The sequence below is a fragment of the Archocentrus centrarchus genome, chromosome 11 (genome assembly GCF_007364275.1).
Source record: "Archocentrus centrarchus isolate MPI-CPG fArcCen1 chromosome 11, fArcCen1, whole genome shotgun sequence".
In the NCBI taxonomy this organism is placed as follows: Eukaryota; Metazoa; Chordata; class Actinopteri; order Cichliformes; family Cichlidae; genus Archocentrus; species Archocentrus centrarchus.
Window position 1 is genome coordinate 5356728 of NC_044356.1, and position 22348 is coordinate 5379075.

The 22348-nt window shown below is 40.6% G+C and overlaps 1 protein-coding gene across 2 annotated transcripts; it reads right to left on the reverse strand.

Annotated features, from left to right (window-relative positions):
* Nucleotides 1-987: 987 nt before the first annotated feature.
* cacng6a (calcium channel, voltage-dependent, gamma subunit 6a) lies at nucleotides 988-16981 on the reverse strand. 2 transcript variants are annotated; one of them, XM_030741510.1, is made up of 7 exons: nucleotides 16917-16981; nucleotides 11163-11737; nucleotides 9019-9129; nucleotides 8664-8772; nucleotides 4073-4147; nucleotides 1802-1939; nucleotides 988-1718 (listed from the first exon to the last, which is right to left on the reverse strand). In XM_030741510.1, the coding sequence occupies exons 2-7, from the start codon at nucleotides 11379-11381 to the stop codon at nucleotides 1498-1500; spliced, it is 873 nt and encodes a 290-aa protein (XP_030597370.1). In that variant the 5' UTR covers nucleotides 11382-11737; nucleotides 16917-16981; the 3' UTR covers nucleotides 988-1497. The 2 variants fall into 2 exon arrangements, with proteins under 2 accessions (XP_030597370.1, XP_030597371.1); XM_030741511.1 differs by lacking the exon at nucleotides 16917-16981 and having other exon boundaries at nucleotides 11163-11793.
* Between the last annotated feature and the right edge of the window lie 5367 nt (nucleotides 16982-22348).

Here is a 22348-nt window from a genome sequence, read left to right on the forward strand (position 1 = left end):
CATATTTATTAGTTGTTTATCGAGCATTTTACTGATAAGTTTGGTATTATTGAGCACATAATTTAGCAACTTTTCTTCTTTACATTTATAAAAGTGTCTTTGAATGAAATGCACATAACTGTAATTTCTAGGAGTCAGGGTCATACAAGTATATGCAAGTAATCTATTTCTAAATAAGGTTGATCTCAGTATACACAGAGGATCACAAACAAAATCATCCAATCGGAAAGCAGCTCTGCAGAAGAAAAAGCATTCGATGGGAATCAACTTTTTTCACACATCACTGAAAATAAACGTAATGACTTTCTCAACTCGGAGGTCAGCAAACGGTTCATATTCGATGATGATGAGGTCATGTTGTTACCTGAGCAGAGAGGGGGCTGTTTCGGACCGAATGAGAAAGCATCGAAGCGTAGCCTCAGTAAATGTGTTTGTGGTGAGACACAAGTGGTAACAGTGTAACCTTTAGCTGCTGAATGCTGCTGCATCTATGAGCAGAGCCTTTCTCACAATAAACACACAACAAAAGTCATTTTAAAAGCTTATTATCTATGTTGTAAATTAGCTGCATAAATGATAAATAAGGATAGATTTACCAACTGGAAAGCATTTCAATGTGGTGGCATGTATCTTAACCCCTTAACTGGCAGCAAATAAAATCACCTGAAACAACTACATAACACCCTCTGGTTATTATTGGCTCTGAACAACCCATTTCATAGCCTATTAATCGGCTGCGTCTGGTCCGCGGGCCGAATGAAGTGCATTTATATGGCAGGCTAGACCCGCCCATTTTGACTGACACCTCATTCGGCCAATAATGTTAAGAAATGGGTTTCCCAGAGCCAATAATACTCAGAGGGCGTCACGTAGCTTTGTCAGGTGATTTGGTGCAGCCAGTTACATGATTGGCCGAATGACGTGTCAATAAAAATGGGAGGGTCTAGCCTGCCATATAAAAGAGACTACAAACGGCCCGTCACCGGGCCCTTGCCAGTTAAGGGGTTAAAAATGTTAGCACTGAGGTTAGCCACATATTTTATTTTCAACAAATACTTAAATCACTTTAATGAGTTTAAATATACGGCTGAAAATAATCAGTATTTAAAAAACACATTTTTGAACAATAATGGCTTCTAACCCTGCAGGATCATCAGTAAGACAATACCAAAGTGTTTCCCACACACATCTAAGCAATAAGATTGTAGACCGTATTCTACATATGTGGTACTAAAATTGCTATATGTAATAGAAAAAAATAATTATGTGACCCATAAGGGCTCACTGTGCAGCTGCAGTAGAAATTATAGCTATTTTATACTAAATTAGGAGCCCACGATGTGAAGAGACTGATTCTCCTATCAAAATGCTTTGATTCCTCTAAGCCAACAGAAAAAGCAATCTCTCTGCTAAGACATCTGTGGGAAACCTCCTCACCTCTCTGCACCCTCCTCCTCACAGGCAGGACAGGTAAAGTACACCATTAACTACAGTCCACTAGCTACTGCTGTCCTTGTGAGGGAGACACTTCTGCCAGGGGCTGTAGGGCAACGCCAGCAGCAGGAAGAGGATCCCACCCACGATGAGGACGGCCCCTGCACAGCCAATACACGACACAGACCAGGAGAGCTCATGGTGGAGAGGAACTGTGTGATCGCTGGCCAGTAAAGCCAAAACAGACTGGTGGAACACCAAAAGACACAGGAGCACGAGAACACCTGTAGCAGAGGAACCAGAAAGAGTTATGAGAAGTATATATTGCCTAAAGAAACTTCCCCACTTTGCTGCTGCCTTTACTAACCTGACAGGATGAAGAAGACAGATGCTGGCTTAAGGAAAAACTGGATCTCCTTACTGAGAGACATAATGATGCAGATGGCCCCCATCACCATGAGGAACAGGCTGAACAGGGCCAGCATTGCTGCTGCCACATTCAGATCTGCATAGGGAAGGATGGCAGTGTTAATCAAGCTGCTTTAGACAGATCAAAAGGTGGTTGGTTTATTTCATATTGTAACAGCTGAGGGGCTGCAGCAGTCAGCACAGGACGAGACTACCAGAGAGGATACCACAGACTGAAATAACATTAGAGGGTCACCTACACAACTGGAGCCTCGTCCTGTAGCAATCAGCTGTCAGCTACAGAGCAAAGCGTGGTGAGTAAATCGCTTTCCATGTGCACGGGGGCTTATACATAAAGCATTTTAATTTTTTCTAGTAGAAACCACATGTCTATTTTATGGAAACAATATGCAAGAATAGCCAGTTCACTAATGATGGGGGTGTCACAGCTGAGAAATGAATGATAACGGGGCTTCTGTACGCACTTTGATTTTGGTAGTGAAAATTAGCAATGGCAATGATGGCAAACCACAGCTTTCATGTTAAGTCATGAGCTTTCAGGAGCGCACTCAAATAAATGCTACTAAAAATCCCATCGATGACTCGCTCTGTTGTACTGAAGTGAAACTGTGACAAACAGAAATCTGAAGGTAGCAAAACTTCAGAGACACAAGTTAAGCTGAAGGCAAAACCTGAAACCCTTGAGTAGCTGAAACACCCTCTCTATTTTTAAGATTAGGCTTAAAACTTTCCTTTATGATCAAGCTTATAGTTAGGGCTGGATCAGGTGACCCTGAACCCTCCCTTAGTTATGCTGCTGTAGGCCTAGTCTGCTGGGGGCTTCACATAATGCACTGTTTCTCATTCACCTCATTTACTTTGTTTATACTCCACTCTGCATTTAATCATTAATTGATATTAATCTCTGGCTCTCTTCCACAGCATGTCTTTCTCTCCCCTCAGCCCCCCCTCAGCAGATGACCCCCCCTCCCTGAGCCTGGTTCTGATGGAGGTTTCTTCCTGTTAAAAGGGAGTTTTTCCTTCCCACTGTCACCAAGTGCTGCTCATAGGGGGTCGTTTTGACTGTTGGGTTTTCTCTGTATGATTGTAGGGTCTTTACCCACAATACAAAGCGCCTTGAGGCGACAGTTTGTTGTGATTTGGCGCTATATAAATAAAATTGAATTGAATTGAATTGAATTGAATTCAGGTGAAACCGGCTGATAGCAGGACTTCCTCTGATTATTTGTGAATATTTGCTCGTCACACGGCCACTTTACCTGACTGCAACCACAGCATCCTCACATGTGATCAGACTACAGGTGGTCTACAAATGAAAATGAGAACGATTCTACATATTTCTATGCAGATATCTGTTTACAGACTGCTGAAACAAGTCATTTTTAACAAGTGTGGGAGATGAGGTTAAAGGTGAAGCAATAAAGAGGGAAAACCTGACATTTTAGGGTCAGCTTATTTGTTGGATTCTAAAAACCACATCACATCCATGATGTAGCACTTTGACTGCTAGCTAGAGAGCTGCAGATAATGTCTGCACAGTGACATGCAAAAGGACTCGGGAAATGCGCTTTTAATACAGCCGTGTTCTTGTGTCTTCAGCACAGGGGGCTACAGAGGATTTTCTCGATGCTTCAGATGCAAATGTCATGTTGGTTTTCCTGGAAAGTGATTTTATCCCAATAACAAACTCATCTTCAGATTTGGACAGATATATGGGTTTTTACACTCACAATCACATTGAATCACTGGATTGAGGCTTATAGCGTGACAGTGATGTGGCACCAGTGAACAATGAGGTTTTAATGTACGTCTGTCTTTCTTCTTTCAGCGTATGGCACTGTGTGATCTTAATACATTATGAAACTGCCAGAGAAATGGGAGGTTAGACAGCAGCTCGGAGGCACTTGAACGCAGCGTAGGCGGAATGCATTTCAAACACTCACAGAGCAGACAATGGCCAACCTGAAAGAGCGTGGCAAGGAGGTGAAGGGAGGCACAGAGAAAAGGATGGGACAGAGAAAGACGGGGATGGATCATGGGGAAGGTGACGGCAAGAAGAGAGAGGATAGAGATGAAAGGGCAGAGAGGGCACAGGGGAAGAGGGAGGCAGACAAATGTGGAAAAGAAGAAAAGGGACAAAGAAAGGAGTGGGCAGATAAGGTGGGACAGCAGCTGAAAGAGGTTAAGAGGGCTGAAATAAGTGACTCACTTTTCTGTGTCGTCTTCTGAAACATCACAGCATTTTCCCCTGTAGTAAAGAACTTGAAGTATGTGCAGTTTGATTCTGCAGGAGACAAAAGGACAGCAAAAGAGCAACGGCTCTTGTAAGTGACATGAACACTGGCAGGTATTTGCCTGTAGCTGCAATATTATCTTGATCGTTTTTTTTTTTATTCAAGGAGCCACATCCCACTCCTCTTCCTCGTCCCACCCCTGGATGCTTTGGTTTTAATTATTCTCCATCAAACATAATCAGCCGTGAACGTCAGTGACGAGCTTGAGGTGACGACCCGGTGCTTCCTGCACCATTTGCATTCTGCCTTCTTGATGATATGTTACAGTAATTAGAAATCGGCCATCAAAGAAATTGTGACACCTCTATCTGTTCCCTCACACAATGGCGAACACGAGCGAGCACAACACGCGCACACATCGCTCTTAATTAGTGTGATCAAAGCCACATCCTTCTGTTTTTTCCCTCCTGTTGCAGCCATAAGAGTTTCAGTGAACACAGCTGCACTCTGAAATCACAATCGACAAAATTCAAATCCCATCAACAAACAGGGGCCTGCTGCAGCTGCCAGTCAGGCAATAACTGGACTTTCCTTTCAGTGTCCACAGAACATGTGTAAACTTTAATCCCCAAAGAATTTGTGGTCCAGCATTTTCCATCACCAGAGTCTGGCTCAAAATCCCCTAAAAGAGTGTGTGATGTATAAAGGAATGTCTCCTCATAAAACAGCGGAGCAGCAGTAATGCAGGGCCTCATGTGACCCACGATCCATCACATCCCAGGTTACTGCCTGGAAAACAACAAACCCGACTTTAACTTTGGGCACAGATAGGGTGAAGACACATTAAGTGATGGACAGACGCCAACGAAAACTGAAAATCCTGTGACAACAATACACAGATGATCCCAATCAATACATACTCTGCTTTAACCTGGTAAGAAGACATGATCTTAATATGATTATTATTAGGCTAGCAACATAGTCATCTGAAACCATTTTTATATTTGGAGGTTTTGGTTCAGCTCGCTGTCTGTTATGCAAACACAGTTTGAGTTTATATAGAAAATTGTGCTCTAGGTTAGAAGTAACACTATCTTTACATCCATATATTTATTATGATGAAATTTAATATGAACTTGTCTAGCACTTCATTGTTTCATAAACTGAATCACCAAGTGTTGTCTAAATGCATTCATTGTTAGTGTTATAAGACATTTTAATAAGACTGCCTGAATTCTTTCTGTCAGCAAAGTAAACATTGGTGAACCATCAGCACAGAGCTCCAGTCCATAAATAACATGAAATCACAGGGACACACAACAAATTGTAAGATATAAAATGTAAATAAATATAAGCAGATTGCATTGAACTATACATGAAGCCATGTAAAAAAGTGACTTTCAAAGATGTAAAATGATCAGAATACTGCATTTATTGTTTTACTGTCCATCATGTGCTGCACATTGCTCTGTTATCCAGTGTTTGAACTGCAGTCTGGTCCTTGGTGTAGAGTTTGCCCTGTGGTCCCAGTGTCTGCACCACACTTACTGTATTCACTTGTCTGTAACACTGGAGCCCAGCAGTTTAAAGGAGTCTCGAACTAATTCAGGGGGTTCTTTTGCACTTTGACAGTGAGGTTTTTTTTTCCTGATTTAGAGGATTTTATTTATTTCAGGCTCTTATTGATTCCTTCAGATTACCATAACTGGTTTGCGCATGCTAGCAAGTCAATCTGGTAAGACTTGGACTAGTGGTTGAACGGTTCCACGGTTTGGTTCATATTACAGTTTTGGGTCCACGGTTTTCAGTTCAGTTTGGTACACCTTAGTATGTCAGCAAACTTACGTTACATATTATGCACGTATGCAATATAATTCTAATAATGACATCAGTGGTAGCACGCGGGAGCACCTGAAACATGTAAGTGACCTCTCCCTCATTCATAAGGTATTGGCCTAATTAGCCCCTCCGACTTCTGACTCATTTTGCCAGATCGGGTCACATATGCTGAAATCCCTTCATCCTCTACCACAGCATAAGGTCGCATATCTTTAGCTATGAAACTTCCCAGTGCTTTCGTCATGGCTTTCACCCCGTCTGACTTTTCAACGAGATGCTGTTTCAGAGCTGCGGGGAGTAGAAGTTGTGCTTCCCTACCTGAGTCTCTTTTCCTTGCAGTGTCGATTGACACATTGGGGTGATGTCTCTGTGGGTGAGCCAACATAGTGGACATGTTGCCGCTAGCATAAGCAACACTTGTTGCACAATGCTTACACACAGTCGCAGTTTTAGCGCAGTTTCACCACTTTCTTACCGCCATCATCATATGTAACATTAAATCGAAAATGATCCCACACAGCAGACCGAACCAATGCTGCTACTGATGCGTCCTCTAACTCTGGGCGTCCTTTGTCTTTACCGCCATTTGCACAACCTGGCTGCTGCACCAGACACTTGACCCTTCTACCCCTTCATTTGGGTTACTGGTGCAAGGCTTTTTGCAGATGACCTGAACTGAACAACACAGACGTCCCGAACCAAGACAAGTGAACTGAACAGGACGGTTTTTTTTATGAACCGTTCCATCCCTTACTCAGACAGATTTTGCTTTAGATACCAACCACATAATGTTACTTAAACAGAAAATTAATCATGAATCTACTTCTGTTTTAAATAATGTGAAGCTCTCCTCCGTGAATCGCCTCATTATCGTGGTGGAGGGGTTTGTGTGTCCCAGGAGCTATGTTGACTGGGAGCTTTGCCCCCTGGAGGAGGCCCCGGGGCAGACCCAGGACACACTGGAGGGATCATATCGCTCAGTTGGCCTGGGAATGCCATGAGGTCCCCATGGACGAAGAGGTGGTTGGGGAGAGGGCGGTGTGGGCTTCTCTGCTTAGGATAAGTGGATGGATGGCTGGATGGATGGATAGATGGATGGATGGATAATGTGAAGCTCAGAAAGCACTTCAACTCCATCTTCTTTCAGTCAGTTTTTTCTACATGTATCTGTCCCTTCCTATGTTCACAAAAACCCCATTGCACTCTGCAACTACATTAACCACCAAGCAGGTAACCCTGTAAATCTTTCTCACTTGTTCCGATGAAAATCAAACAGATCTCTCATGTGATGAACACACAGAGATGTCTCTGTGGACTCCTCAGTCTGTCTCCACTTTGTTTTTTATGTGAATCATTCTTCAGAGAGGGGAGTTCATACAGGTGAGTCATGGAAAATGGGAAGGATTCTGCAAATAGCTTTAACAATGTCTCCAATGTTTTTCAGCCCACAGCCCTGTCTCATTTCCTTTAGCTGCTCCTGCACCTGAAACTACGAGCTGATTAAACCTAAGAGTGAAATGTAAGTACCTGCAGATGGTAGGGGATATGATAGTGTAGAGCTGGAGCACTGGGAATTGAATATTTTAGTATATTGGTGTCTTGGCCAGTGTGACTCCACCGACTGGTTCTGGATATTTTGTAAAACTCAGCATTAGCATTTTGGCTGCCACCATGGTGGGTTTTATAGCCAAAAGTGACCATGTTTGTATGAAAGGGTGTAGTTATCAGCTAATGCTAGTGAGCTTGATTAGCCATAAACTGTATGGGTCCAATGCACAGACACATACCTGCCAGTTAACACTAAGTAACAGACCAATAAAATACTAGAATTTCACCACCTAAACTGAAGCCCAAACTTCTTGAATGGTCTGTACCACACATGAACCATATTATCAGTTAAATGCACAAACAGCACAAACAAGGGGAAGGATGAAGCTAAGCATCCGGGCCAAAGCTGTTTTTGTACCAGGCCGTAAGGCTGGGCATTTGAACGTGGGATTCCTCGGGGGACTGGCTCAGCCAGGGTTTTGGCACTTCCATGCGGCAACTGTTTTGCCACTTGGCTACACTCTGGACTCTGCCAGTCTATCACAAGGCTAACAGAGACAACCATGTAGTCTTGCATTAAAACATACAATCAGTTTAGATTCACCAGTTTGCCTAACATGCATAGCTTTGGAGTGTGGGAGGAAACCCACACAGGCACAGGGAGAACATGCAGACTCCACACAGGCAGGCCTCAGCCAACCCTGTGAGGCACCGCTGTGCCATCCATGGCAAACATATTCAGTGCATTTGAAATAATTAAAACAAATACATTAAAACCCATGTAGTATGTACAAAAGTTAAAATTCAAGTGTTTAGGCACTCAAACCAGAAGCACAGATATTGTTGTCCATGTATCCCTTCACTTGACCCAAAAACAAAATGTGGACCATTTCACTCTGTAACAATGACTCAGCCAGTTACTCAGCCAGACTATTCAGCCTGCCAGCCATCAAACAATGAGCCAAGCATCATTTGTCTAGCCAGAAAGTCAGGTAGACCACTCTTTCATGCTAACTCGCTCTCTCAAACTAAGCTGTCCAGCAAGCTCGACAGTTTGACAAACGTCCAGTCAGCTCATTGCTCTGTCAATCATCTGCTCATACCTCTTTTCCTCAAATAGACCAGTCATCCATCATGCAAAAGTTAGACACACATCAACCCAGTAACTCTGCAATTCACCTCCAGGCAGCTCGGCAGGTCCGCAGCTCTCTCTCTCTGGGTCAATATCAGACACCCACAGGGTCTTGGTGCAGCTCTTCCACAGACCATAGTGGGCTGTCAGACAAGTCTGCAAAACAAAGGCCGAAGAGTTGTTGTTTTAAGATCAGGGGTAATATTTTTTGCCATCTATCACAGGGTTCTGCTCCTTGGAGCAAACATTTCATTTCTAAAAGGAAATGACTGTTTAATTGGGATTGCTCCCCATACTTCTTGTACGTCTGGACAGATAATAATTTCTGAGACAACCTGACACATCTATGCATCAGAGAAAATAACACCATAAGTCATGAACAGAAAAAAGTCTGAGTTCCACCTGATTGTTATAGAAATTCTTCAGGGGTGCCAGCTCCACCCAGAACTCTGTCCCGACCCCGAGGACTGTCAGGACTACACCAACAATGGCGACAAAGAACGCTAATTTGATCTGGTGACAAAACACAACAGGAACCATTTCAGTTAACATAAGGAAGTGTATGAGCACCAGTCTTTAGGTGTAGGCTCAGATACAGTGCCCTTTACAGACTGCGCTTTACTTGTTAGCATTAATTCCCAGATATTCCCAATTTACAGGGGCACCAAACTGCCAAAATCTAAAACAGAAAAATATAAATTACTCCAAAAAAAAAGTGCCATTAACTAAGATTAGGACCGCTCTTTCTGTTTCCGTTTATTTTATGTTTAATTTACAATACTGGGCAAAAGTCTTGAGCCACCATTTCTTTATATTTTTCTAAGAAAACGTGAAATAGTTGCAGTGATTTATTGAAACGTGCAAACATAAATGGAAATTCAGTATATAAGGCAAAAACAGAGTATGTACAATTCTGACAATGGTCCCCTTTATTCCTCAGCACCACCTGAACTCTCTTAGAAAAGCTTTCTTGGCATTTCTTAAAGTAGCCTTCAGGAATAGTTCTCAGCTCCATCCATGCATCCAAGCTTATGAGGAAGTTCAATAAGGAAGCCCCGTATTGACTCCTGACTGCTTTCCTGATGTTTGGCTGCTAGTTTATCACTTCTGCTTTTCCGTGCTGTCAAACTCAAAGCTGACATCACTGATCTGGTCCAATCGTCTTTCTGCCCACATTCTTCAAGCCAATCAGCCTCCACTTTGCATACTTTAAATCTCACTGCTTACCTGTCATTCTTCCTTGAAACCTTCCTCCTCCCAACTCCACCTCACTCAAATCACTCAGTGGTCTACCCAAGCCTCCATCTTTATCTTCACCACCACCAGCATCTAGACTCCGGGGGGGTCCTGCTCTAATTCCTGTCATTGCCGGGATTCCGATCAACTTCGATGGGCCATCGGAGTCTAACCGCCAAATAGCTTAACTGAATTCTGTATATCAATGAATAATGTTCAACTGTGTGTGTGTGTGTGTGTGTGTGTGTGTGTGTGTGTGTGTGTGTGTGTGTGTGTGTGTGTGTGTGTGTGTGTGTGTGTGTGTGTGTGTGTGTGTGCGTGTGTATTATTTTAACAGTTCTTAAAAGAATTTCTTTTGTCATCATGAGAATGAGTGGATGTTCATTCAAAGAGTGTTATGGTGAAAAAATTCAGCCTATTTGCCTTCAATAAGAACATCATTAGATAAATTCTTTAACAATGTCCTAACAAACAGAAATATTAAAAAAATAAAAGGCTGGAATAAATATGTTTAGGGAAATAATGCATATAAAATAAGCATAGTGAAGGTAAATGAAGACATCAGTTTGTTTTATCTCAACGTCTCAACTCAAATTTTTTAACAATAGTTTTTAGTGTATTTGATTGCATAATTGTTTAGTTCTTTAATTTTAATTTTGGCAGTGTTGATCCTCCATACCATCCAGACAATAAATGGCAGCATAGAAACAGGCCTCCTACCCATCACTCCTACACACAGCACTACACCAAATCAAAATGGTGCTTTCAGAGGTGTCTGGCTGAGCTCAGTTACATAAAATTTCATAGATAACATACACCAGTGGTTAAGTCTGTAAAGCACTTAATTCTACTGATGTTTTTTAACCATAAATCATAGTGACAAAACAACGTCCCATTCCTCAGCACCCATGAAGCCTTTGTACAACCTTTATGAGTGTGAGTGTCATTCGTCTGCTCATCTCTTCAGATAGAGGTTAGAGAGACGTGACTTTAGATGGCAAGGGCAGAAAATTATTATTATAGAAAAATGAAAAACAAAAGTTAATTTCAGCTGTTAGAATTTTTTTATAGTTACATACTAATTTTAGTTACATGCCTATAGATTACACTTGTGTTTACACTTTCTCACCTTTTGTCAGATAATTTGATCTCTTGAAAATATGTATTTTCTAACATTAGAAGCCATTTTCTGATTCTGTGGTGCATTCCTTGTACATTGATTTCACTTGAAAAGGCAGCAGTATGATTGATTGCTTCCATAACCTCTAGAGTATGTTCGTGCAGCCACAGGGTAATATGAAACCAATCACCTTTCCTTCCTGGGCCTCACTCATGGCATGTCCTGCTGATGTCGTCCTGCGGCGCTTTTTCCCACCAAATGTACTGCGTCCAGTCATCAGGCTGGCCAGACCTCCAGCACCCTGGGCTGGTCCTCCTGGTAATCCTGGTGCAGGTCCTCCAACCACTCCCGGTGTACCTGGGCCTACAGTGCGGCCCTCCTCATCAGGCACAAAAAACGTAGACCACATTTTGTAGAAAATATAAGACTGCCAAGGCAGTCAAACAGGGTTCAGTTTGAGACCAAGCGTGCTTTGTTTTTGACTTGAGGCAAAACTCAGAGGAACGAGCAAGTTGGAAAGAAGGGAAGAAAAAAAGTTAAGTGTCCTTGGGCCCAGAAGCTGAACATGCAACGTCTTTAGCAGGAAAAGGTGTCAATTATTCTTCTCTTGAAGAAAACCGTGAGAGAAACGGTGGCTTGGTGGAGAGATACAAAACTGATAAATGAATCATGGTGGAAAAAATAAACAATTACAGAGTACAGAAGATGCACAGAAAAGAGTGTCTGCTGAACATCAGAGGTCAGGAGTGTAGGAAGGGACAGCTCCTGAGAGGAAAAAGAGGGAACAAAGAATGAGAAGGTAACAGCATAATAAAAATAGGCTTCACATACAGTATATATGGAGTATTCCCATCACGCATGCTATAACGTGTAGCTGTCGCATCAATTTCTTATATCAAACACGTCTGAAACATGTCTGTGTGCATATGCAGTAGAAGTACAAGCGTCACCATTTCTTCAGCACTGCTCGGGTCCTTGGTTTGGACTCCATAAACTCCTGTTTCTTACCTGCTAAGAGCTCAGTTATCTTTGCTAATTGCTGGCAGGTGGCCTCCAGTTTGTTTGTCAGAGCCTATCCACTGAAACCTTTCTGCAATAATTGTTGATAAGAGAGAAGAAAACTGAATAAAGGCATGGAAACCTTAAGCAGAGCTGATGACACCAGCATGAATGAGGAATCATGGGTTATGGATTCAACTAATAGACCATCATGGAGACATTTTACACTTGGATAACAAAGACAGGTCTCCTTGTATGGAAAGCCAAACTAAATAGACTAGAGTCTGGAGTGACAGTGCTCTATGGTAGGATTCATTTGGATGTGTTTCAGACTTCAACACTCTCACTTCCCAATCCCTTTGAATGGGATGCTTTTCCAAACTGACCTATGGATTAATTAGCATGTTGTACGAGAACAAAGTTACTAATAGGCGGCTAGTCTGGCACCAGCAAAGATACCCCATAAATGTCAAGAATCAAACACGGAACAATGCATCTGTGTGAATCCTGAACACAATACGGGCACAAAATCTGACAGTGACAGGCAGACTGAAAAACCAGCACTGCCATGGTGGGCTGGTTTTTCCCATGCTTTAAAATAAAAAACATGGAAGCATGCTTTCTCTGTTTCCTCCCACAGTCCAAAAACATGCAGTTAGTGGGGTTAGATTAACTGGTGAGCCTAAATTGCCCATTGGTCTGAATGTGAGTGGATGGTGGTGTGTCTCTGTGTTACTCCTGTGACAGGCTGGCGACCTGTACAGGTGTACCCTGCCTCTGCTCTATGCCAGCTGGGATAGACTCCAGCCCCCCTGAAAAGGATAAATGGAAGAAGATGGATGGATGGATGCTTACAAACTTTCTCCAGCTAAATGTGTTTCTGAAACCACGGCCAGATTTGTCTTCATTCTAGATCAACAATATTTGGCAAAAACAATTGTCAGGAGTTTCCTGATGCACCCAAGATTTGCAAAACTTAGCCTTGATCAAATTTTTATCTTTAATCTTTAATTAGGAGCAGGCATCTCCATGCTTCATTGCTCAAAATGAAATGCACATTTCCAGGATGCTCATCTGGTTACACAGCCACAAAATGGGAAGCCTGGCAAAGACGGGTCCTGCGGGCACACAGTGTAAGTCAAGCACACACTGAAGGATTCCTCCCTTCTTTAGCACAAGGAAACAGCACAACATGGAACAGAAGACTGTGCTGTCCTGAATGACAGCAGCTGTGTTATTCTCACTTTTGTTATCTTTACTCACTTCATTACTTCAGGAATTTGTTTCTGCAACTTTACCATCTTGTGAAATAGGTTGTAAAATGTTGTGACCTATTCATGATTCATAAAAAACATGCGCAGCTTTGAGGGGAACCATCTAATATTTTCCTCTTTCAGCCCTGACAGGAATGTTGTTACAAGCTGTTGTTGTTTGCCTCCATAAACTGCTTTTCTTTTGGCAAATTTCTTCAGCAACAATTTGGAAATCAGCTTTGGATAATGAAAGAGATGGTCCTGTTTCACACCAAATGCATAACATGTGAAAGTTTACTGAATATAAATGTATTTTTATTGTTAAATCAAACTGAGTAACATTAATGTGCTGCATCCAAGCCCTGTGAAGTCATTTATTGTTATGGACACTACAGCCTGCAACATGCTGCACAAAACTGCACAAGCCTGTCACATAATTCATCCTTATGGCTGCAGCAATATCACACGCATGAGATAGTTATAAAACAATTAAGTGTTGTAATGATGGAATGTTTATATTTGCTGTTGCATCACTAAGTTATGCACAGTTAGAGGCACTGCACAGTTTTTCCAACATCACACATAACAAATGATTATAGTCTTCATACATATATGCTCTAAAGAATATATTCATGCAAAGGACATTCTCAGTAATTACAAGTGTTATAAATAAAATAAAGGCTATAATAGACAATAAAATGTGTGTGTGTGTCTGTGTGTGTGATATCAGTAATGACTTCTTGTAATTTTTTTTAGGAAAAAAGCATTAAACATGCAGAATTAAATGTAATAAAATGAGTATTAAAGGAAGTGCAAACATGTTGCACCATAATCTGGAGAGTAGTCCATATATCAAAGAAAAAGCTATTTATATTTAATGATTACAACCAAAACCTGTGTGAGCTTCATATCATCAACATCAACTCATATAAAATGATTTCACTGGAAAATAATATTGAGTTATAATATCGTGCTGTACGGGTGAGCCCAGTTTTGTGGCTGACCTGCAGATTAAAGCATAGGATTATTTATGCCAGGATTTATGCCAAGTTATTCATATAATGTGTGAGTTACAGATGATCTTTAGCCAAGTGTACTGTAAATGCTTTTTTTTTTTTTTGCTTTTTTGACACAGTTGTCGTGAAAGTTTGAGCCAAATAAAATTAATTAGTTAAATGTTAAATGTGAACGTTCCCAAAACTCTGATGGAGCCACAAACATGTTCATAAAAGGCGCTGACTGTGTGACGTGAGCCCAAATAAAGCAGCTGCCCTGGAACTAAAGTCCACTGTATTCAATAACTGCATTCAGAGAGAACGAACACAGCACTGCAGAGAAGTCACAAACAGTAGAAATAATTTTCTGTCCCCTGTTCTACATTTTTCATAAGGACACTGAGGCAATACAAAAGCACTTAGCATAGTGGTGTCACAATCAATTATCTATTTTGAGATGTTATGTGGCAGCCAGCACACAGAGAAACAGTCAGCATAGTGAAATCTTAACCTGCTGTCTGTTCTCAGATACTTTGTGGTACCTCAGCCACACTCATCGTGTTCCAGACACAACCAATTATCTATTTGCAGAAACTGTGTGATAGCGCAGTCACACAGACACACCGCCGGTGAATCGAGCCTTAAACCCTGTTTGTCTGCAGGGTGAATGAAGCAGCTGTCCCGCTGAGCTCCACCCGGATGTGGTGACAACAGACACGATGTGCAATCCTGCCTCTTGTTAGCAAAAATGAAGCATGTTCCCCGGGGAGAAGACACAACTTTACTTTCACATCAGCGTCAGATAAGAAGCCACAGAGTGCAAGCTCAGGGAAGTATGCAGTCAGGTTTATGAATCAGAGATAATAAGCCAAAACAACACAGTGGAAAATGTGGACCATGTGGTCGCGCTAGCGGACAGCATGCCCTATTTAAGGCACATCTTCAAAATCCTAACGCTTATACATAATAATTACTTCATTATATTAATTTCTGTCAGCACCTTGATTGTGGAAGTGTTATCATAGGTCAGAGGAGGATTTGAGCCTATCCTAGTTGACAATCAGACACCCTGGACATGTCACCAACCATGCATACTCCCACTTGAGGTCAATTTAGTGTCACTAATGAACCGAACAGACATGTAACCCCACACAGGCTCAGTGAAAGTCCTCAGATGAGGTGCACCATTATCATGGCCTGAAGAGTTAAAAGCACCAACAGTATCGTGATTTATGTTGAAATCTTGAAGGGAATATGATAATAATGATATCATTAGTTTACTGTTTATTTTGACAGATGAATTACACTCAGAATACAAGTGCAGACAGGAGGAGATAGAGTAACCATAACTGTACCAAAGTCATTATTTATGATTTCACCATATCGTCAACATGGTATTGATATTATAACCTGTTATCACTGAGACCTGTGTATCTTATTGTTTCAGTGACAATCTCTTTTGTCTTTGTTGTTTACAATAAACTCAAATTAGCCACATTTCTGCTGAAACTGTAAATAATTAAAATATTCTGTCACCAAATTCAATAAAATAATATTTCCCATGTGTGAAACATTACGTCACAGGTATTATGTGTAAAGTTTGTTACCTTCATATCTCTGTCATTCCTTGTTTTTCTGTGCCTTTTGGATTAGTAACATCAGGTTAGCACAGACTCACCCTGTGAACAACACGCTGTTCAAACACTGTGAGCAGTTACATTCAGCATGTCTTCTTTCATAGTGTCCATGTTATTTGCACATTTTGACTCAAAAAGTATTTGAATACAGTGAAGTTTAACAAAACAAAGTAAAGAATTCAGGGAAAGTGAGCAGGATCAGCCACTGATGTGCTCAGGGAGTGTGAGTCCATGCAGTGCTGATGCTTCAGGTTGTACAGTGCACCTGTGGTTATTATCTTGCATTAATAGACATAGAGAAACATTGATGTAGTGTCAGAATATGTAACAACAAGATTGAGTTTCTGGTTCTTGTTTGCCCCTGACACATACTTGCTAAAGTAAAACATTTACCTTTAAAAGAGGTAAAACTAAAGTGAACGACCCTGCAAACAGCAGCAGGATTGTTTAAAAAGAAAATACCAACTGCATTCTGTGATATCACTCACACTCCTATAAGTAACTAACAATAAACTGCATGCAATCTGACACAAAGCCAGTGGTGAAAAACGCTCAGTATGAGCTTACAAATCAACAGCAAACACACAAAGTCGTATCTGTCACTGCTGCTCATAGCTGGTTTATAATATTGGTTAAGGGTTCAGGAAATGAGCTGATGCAAAGTGTCCCACACCTGTTAAAACAAGGTAAAGTCATACTCATCATCATGGTCTTACTCATCAAACTCATCACGGCTCTCCTTATAAGGCATCCGACTGGACACAGCTGTGACCAGCGTCAACCTTAACAAGTTCACACTCTTTCTCAGTGAATCTAAAGATCACACACACACACACACAGAGCAAATGCCATAAACACTCTGTGCAAGCAGCATTTGAAGGAGAAGTCAGTTGAGCTTTATTTCCCCCGTCAGAGTGCAGCAGCAGCCAGAAATAATGATCATGCTGAAATCAGACACATTAGTTTCACTTTTTCACTCTTTAACACGTGCTGCACGCCGGCTTCACGGCGCGCCGCCGCCTCACAAACATCACAACAATGAGATTAACAAGTTGCTGACCTGGTTTTTGTGTGTGTGGTTCTGCTCGGAGTGACGGGCGAGGCGCGGCTGGGAGAGGGAGTGGGGAAAAGTGAAAGGATGAGGGAGGGGGAGGAAAAAGGGAGTGGAGGTCAAAGTGGCTCGGTGTTACGTCTGAGGGAGGGTGGGTGGGGTTGCATGTGCTCATGTTTGAAAGAGGAGGTGAAATAGAGCATCAGCTAAATGCCCGCGCATGTGTGTGTGTGTACACCTGTGCACATGTGTGTCTGCATGTATATAGGGTTGCAGGATGAATGGAGGTTACATACCTTGAGTGAGCAGTCATATGTGAATGTGCAGCCCTCTGAATTAACTTATGTGCTCCTGTATGTGTGTGTTTGTTCCCTAAGCCAATGTATGAAATGTGTGTGTGTGTGTGTGTGTAGTATTCAGTCACATTGTATCTTCTGTAAGTGAATCTGTCTTTACGCTAACATGGACAGTGGTGTTGGATTTGTATCTCAGCTTTAAAATGTATGTGTGCGAAAATGGGCACACACACTTATATCCATTCCTTTGACGGCACACGTGTGTGTGTGTGTGTGTGTGTGTGTGTGTGTGTGTGTGTGTGTGTGTGTGTGTGTGTGTGTGTGTGTGTGTGTGTGTGTGTGTGCGTGTGCACCTCCTCCTTCTATTTTTGCCCACCACCTGTTAATGACACTAAATCCGACCCAGGGGAAAGGGCTGCAGCAGGGGGCCTGTGTCAGCTGCACCCTGGCTGTGAGGCTCATGTCTACGATCCCACTGATTGAAAAGGGAATTGTAGATTCAACACCTCAAGTAACACTGCCGGTTGGCTCGTGTGATCGGATGTTAGACTGCTGAGATTGATTCCACCAGACTGAAAACCTGATAGCTTACTGCCAGCTGACACAAGCAGTGAGACACCTTGCCCAGTTAGTTTGTCAAAACATATTTAAAGCATTTCCCTTGGTCTTTAAGGACAATTATAAAAACATGTCAAACTGTGAAACACTGATCATCTTTTCTTAACATCTACTGGATGCCCTTCTTGCAGTTTCCAGGTAGGCAACACTCAAGTACAACAGTTGTTTAATATTACAGTTTTATCAGTTAAAAAAACAAACAAACAAATATTCTCACTTCTGCGAAAGAAACAGAAAGTCTACAGGAAGGGGCACTGGAACTGAACTGGTGTCCTTTTCATATGGAATCAATTTCTTATCATGTCCTGCTGAAATATCGTAATACTGAATCAAGTAACACTGAATCCATTAAGACTGAACCCAGTAACACTGATCTTTGGACTTGGCATGGGCATTGTGTGGCTGTCTGTTCAGAGCAATTTAATAACCACTGTATTAAAGAAAACAGAGACACATGCTGTATGTGGAAACACATTTTGACCTGCTTTCCTGTGGTGATCACATCAATGGGTATTTAACTGAAAACGTTATAGAGCTGTTCCCTAATGCTTGCTGAAGGGAGGGCCACATCCTACCACAACAACCAAAACCAAACAACAAGAAGTGTTCTCAAGGCAGGCTGAGAACACAAAAGGCTCTTTGGCTACTTTTTGTGCGGATATTTTTGAACTGATTCCATGTGTGATGTCTCACCAATGCAAAAATGAAGGGCTGGGATTTATTACCACTGCCTGAAACATTATTTTTGAATAATGTAACAGCTACAGACAGTGCACTGGAAACCACAAGACTGATCTTTAGAGGAAAAAAATGTCACCATCATGCTACAGAGTGGCTGTGAAAACCTATGAAAACTAGAAACTCTTAGGCGGAGAGTGATGCAGCATGAAAAAAGCTGTTTTTGTTTTGTTTGGTCAGACATGATATTTGCACTAATGCTGTCTGTTATGTAATGCTCTGCTATATTAGTGCTGTCATTAAAGAAAAAAACTCTAACCAAAAATAAAAGTCAGAAGGAGATTCAGATTTTCCACAATCATAACCCGTCAGTGTTATTACATGAGGGTACAGATGTGGTGGGTCTGGGACCCAGAGTTTTGCATTTTGCAGTTTCATGATTTAAGATTTTGTGCTGAAGATTATTTTGAAGTTCTACATGAAATCAGTATGATATTATTTGCTTCTGAGTTTTGTCACCTTTGCTTCTACATCTCAGCTCCATGTTAGATGATGTTAGTTCCCTGCAGGTCCAGTCTGTCCTTGTCTCATCTCTGTGTCTCCTGTTCTTTGGTCTACCATGGGAGGAGGCCCCGATGAAGACCCAGAACACAATGGAGAGATAATTGTGTATATATATATATATATATATATAAATACATAAATAAGTAACCAAAATATTTATAAATTTTTAAAATATTTATCTATTTATATATTTCAAATATATACACACATTTATATATATTTTTATATAGAATATTTATATAAATAACTATGTAAAAAAATGATAAGAAAATCTAAATGGGGTAGCACGGTGGCACAGTGGTAAGCACTGCTGCCGCACAGTTGGAATAACATCTGTAACGTCTAGGTTTGATTCCACCTTGGCCCGGGCCTCTCCCTCTCTCTGTGTGGAGTTTGCATGTTCTCCCCGTGCTTGTGTTGGTTTCCTCTGGGTACTCCGGTTCCCTCAAACATTCCAAAGAAATCCACTTACAGGGATTAGGTTAATTGGAAACTTTAAATTGCTGATAGGTGTGAATGAGTGTGAAAGGTTGTTTGTCTCTCTGTTTTGGCCTTGCGACAGGCTGGCGACCTGTTCAGGGTGTACCCTGCCCCTTGCCCTATGACAGCTGAGATAGGCTCCAACGCCCTTGTGACCAAATGGATGGGTGGATGGAAAACATATATACAGTGGTGGCTGTAGCTCAGTGGGTAGAGCAGGTCACCTACAGATCAGAAGGTCAGCGGTTCGATTCCTGCCTACTCCAGACGACATGCCAATGTAACCTTGGGCAAGATACTTAACCCCAAGTTGAGTGTGAAGTGTGCTTGTATGAATGGGTTTGCATGGGTAAATGTAATACGTGTTGTATAGAAAAGCACTATATAAGAATCACCCACTGGTATGGTACGGTAATGTATGGTATGTTAACGTACTGTATGGTAATATATGGTAGGCTATGGTATGTTAAAGTACTGTATGGTAATATATGGTAGGCTATGGTATGTTAACGTACTGTATGGTAATATATGGTAGGCTATGAGATGTTAATGTACTGTATGGTAGGGAATGATAATGTAAGGTCCGGTGTGGTACAGTGATGTACGGTATAATATTTATATAAATTTATTAGGGGTGGGACTCGATTAAAAAAAATAATCTAATTAATTAGGAACTTTGTAATTAATTAATTGAAATTAATCTCATTTTAATCGCATTTGAATATTTAACATTGTAAATATTAATTTGCAGAGGTGAGGGCAGTTGATGCTGATATGAAGGCTAGCCGCTCGCTTCCAGCCTTTGCGATCTTCGTGGGCTACGAAGGTCTACGTGGGCCGGTTCCTTTGAAGGATCCGGCCCCTGAATTTTTGACATCGTGTGTCGATATAATCTGTATGCCGGGAACTCGTGCACTGAGAAACGTTCCACGGTGCAAAGTGCGATTAAAATGCGTTAAATTTTTAATTTGTTATTTTCCCTGCAATTAATTAATCGAAATTAACGCATTAAAGTCCCACCCCTAAAATTTAGATGAAATATATTAAAATTTTTAACTAATGTTAAAAAAATATTTAAAAAAATAAAAAAATATATGTAAATAAGTAGATATAATATATTTTTTAATTTATATATATATTTTATATAAATTATTTAAATAAATAAATACTGAAAAATTACAAATAAATAAATCGATGTACACAATTATATGTATAGAAATATTGAAATATATAAATATATATATATTTATATGTAAAAATATTTTATATGCATTTTTATGCTTTTTTTTTTTTTTTTTTTTTTATCAGTGTATGAACGCGCATCGTGTTCTGCGTCCTGATTGACTGTCAATCAGTCTCCTCCGTCCCTCGTCTCTGTCCACCACAGAATGTGTTCGGCTTGAAAACAGGTTTTGATCTTTGGTTTCCTTCTATAGTGCTGTATAATATTTGTAAAAAATAAAGCTGGGTTATTTTTGGAACGTAACCCCCGCGATAAACGAGGGTTCACTGTATACATAGTTTTTTAAATTTATACATTTATATGTATATTATATATTTTATATATGTTACGGTACGGTACGGTATGGTTAGGTACACTATGGAAAGGTAGGGTATGGTATGGTACGGTAATATATGGTATGGTACAGTACGGTACAGTACGGTACGGTACGGTAATGTACGGTACGGTAATGTATGGTAAGGTACGATACGGTACGGTAATGTATGGTACAGTAATGCTCAGTACGGTACGGTAAATATGGTATGGTGCGGTATGGTACGGTAATGTAATGTAATGTATGGTCCTGTACAGTACGGTACAGTAATGTAAGAACTGCTGATTCGGTGGTGTCTTTTAAAAAAACAGGTCAAAACTCATCTTTTTAGGCTTGCATTTGATTAGTTTATTTTCTATTTTATTTTATTTTATCTTATTTTATTTTATTTTATTTCATACATATTAATATATGTATGTATATATATATATATATATATATATATATATATATATATATATATATATATATATATATATATATATATATATATATATATTTGTCCTCCTTACTCCAATTATAATTTGTTTTAAAGTTGTGATCTTGGTATCTATGTCTTGAGAGGTGCTATATAAATGATACTGATGACTATCACGCATTTGTGCAGCCATTTGGAAACAGTTTCTCCATTATGCACTGCACATTATGTATTCATCATTATAATGTTTGCTCTAAAGAGAGCACTTAGACTCAGAGCCATGATGCTTAATTCACTGGATGTTTTTCAAAATCTGCATTTTATGCATTTATATGCATATATAAAAAATAATGAGCACCTTTGTTCTATATATATATATATATATATATATATATATATATATATATATATATACACATTTTTTTTCTGTATGAAACATATCATGTTACTGCTGTGGGATCCATGTGCTGTATTTGCTGTTGATGTGAGTTTTGGGACAGCTGTGCAGCTAATTCAAAAGCTTCACTAAAGCATTATTTCTCCTGACAGTCATATCCAACAAATCAATTCAGCTTTACTTAGAGGAGCTATGAGCAGGGCTCATCGAAACAGTGGTCAAATGATGGGTAAAATTAAAAGTCCAGTATGAGGGCCTCTAACAAACAAAGCAGTCTCTAAAACTAAAGTGACGTTGATATCTTAACAAATCCATTGTGTGTGTTCTAACTCAGTGTGTTGCTGTGATACATGTAGTTCATTTTCCATCCATCTAATCAGGGGGTCAGTGCATGCCCGGTCCTCCTGCTGCCAGAGACAGAGAATACTGCAGTC

Coding starts and splice junctions, on each gene's coding strand:
- cacng6a (XM_030741510.1), bottom strand. CDS start 11,381: ATGTGGTCTACGTTTTTTGTGCCTGATGAGGAGGGCCGCACTGTAGGC. Junction 9,130..11,162: donor GTGAGGCCCAGGAAGGAAAG/GTGATTGGTTTC, acceptor TTTTGTCACCAG/ATCAAATTAGCGTTCTTTGT. Junction 4,148..8,663: donor ACCTGCCGAGCTGCCTGGAG/GTGAATTGCAGA, acceptor TGTCTCCTGCAG/AATCAAACTGCACATACTTC.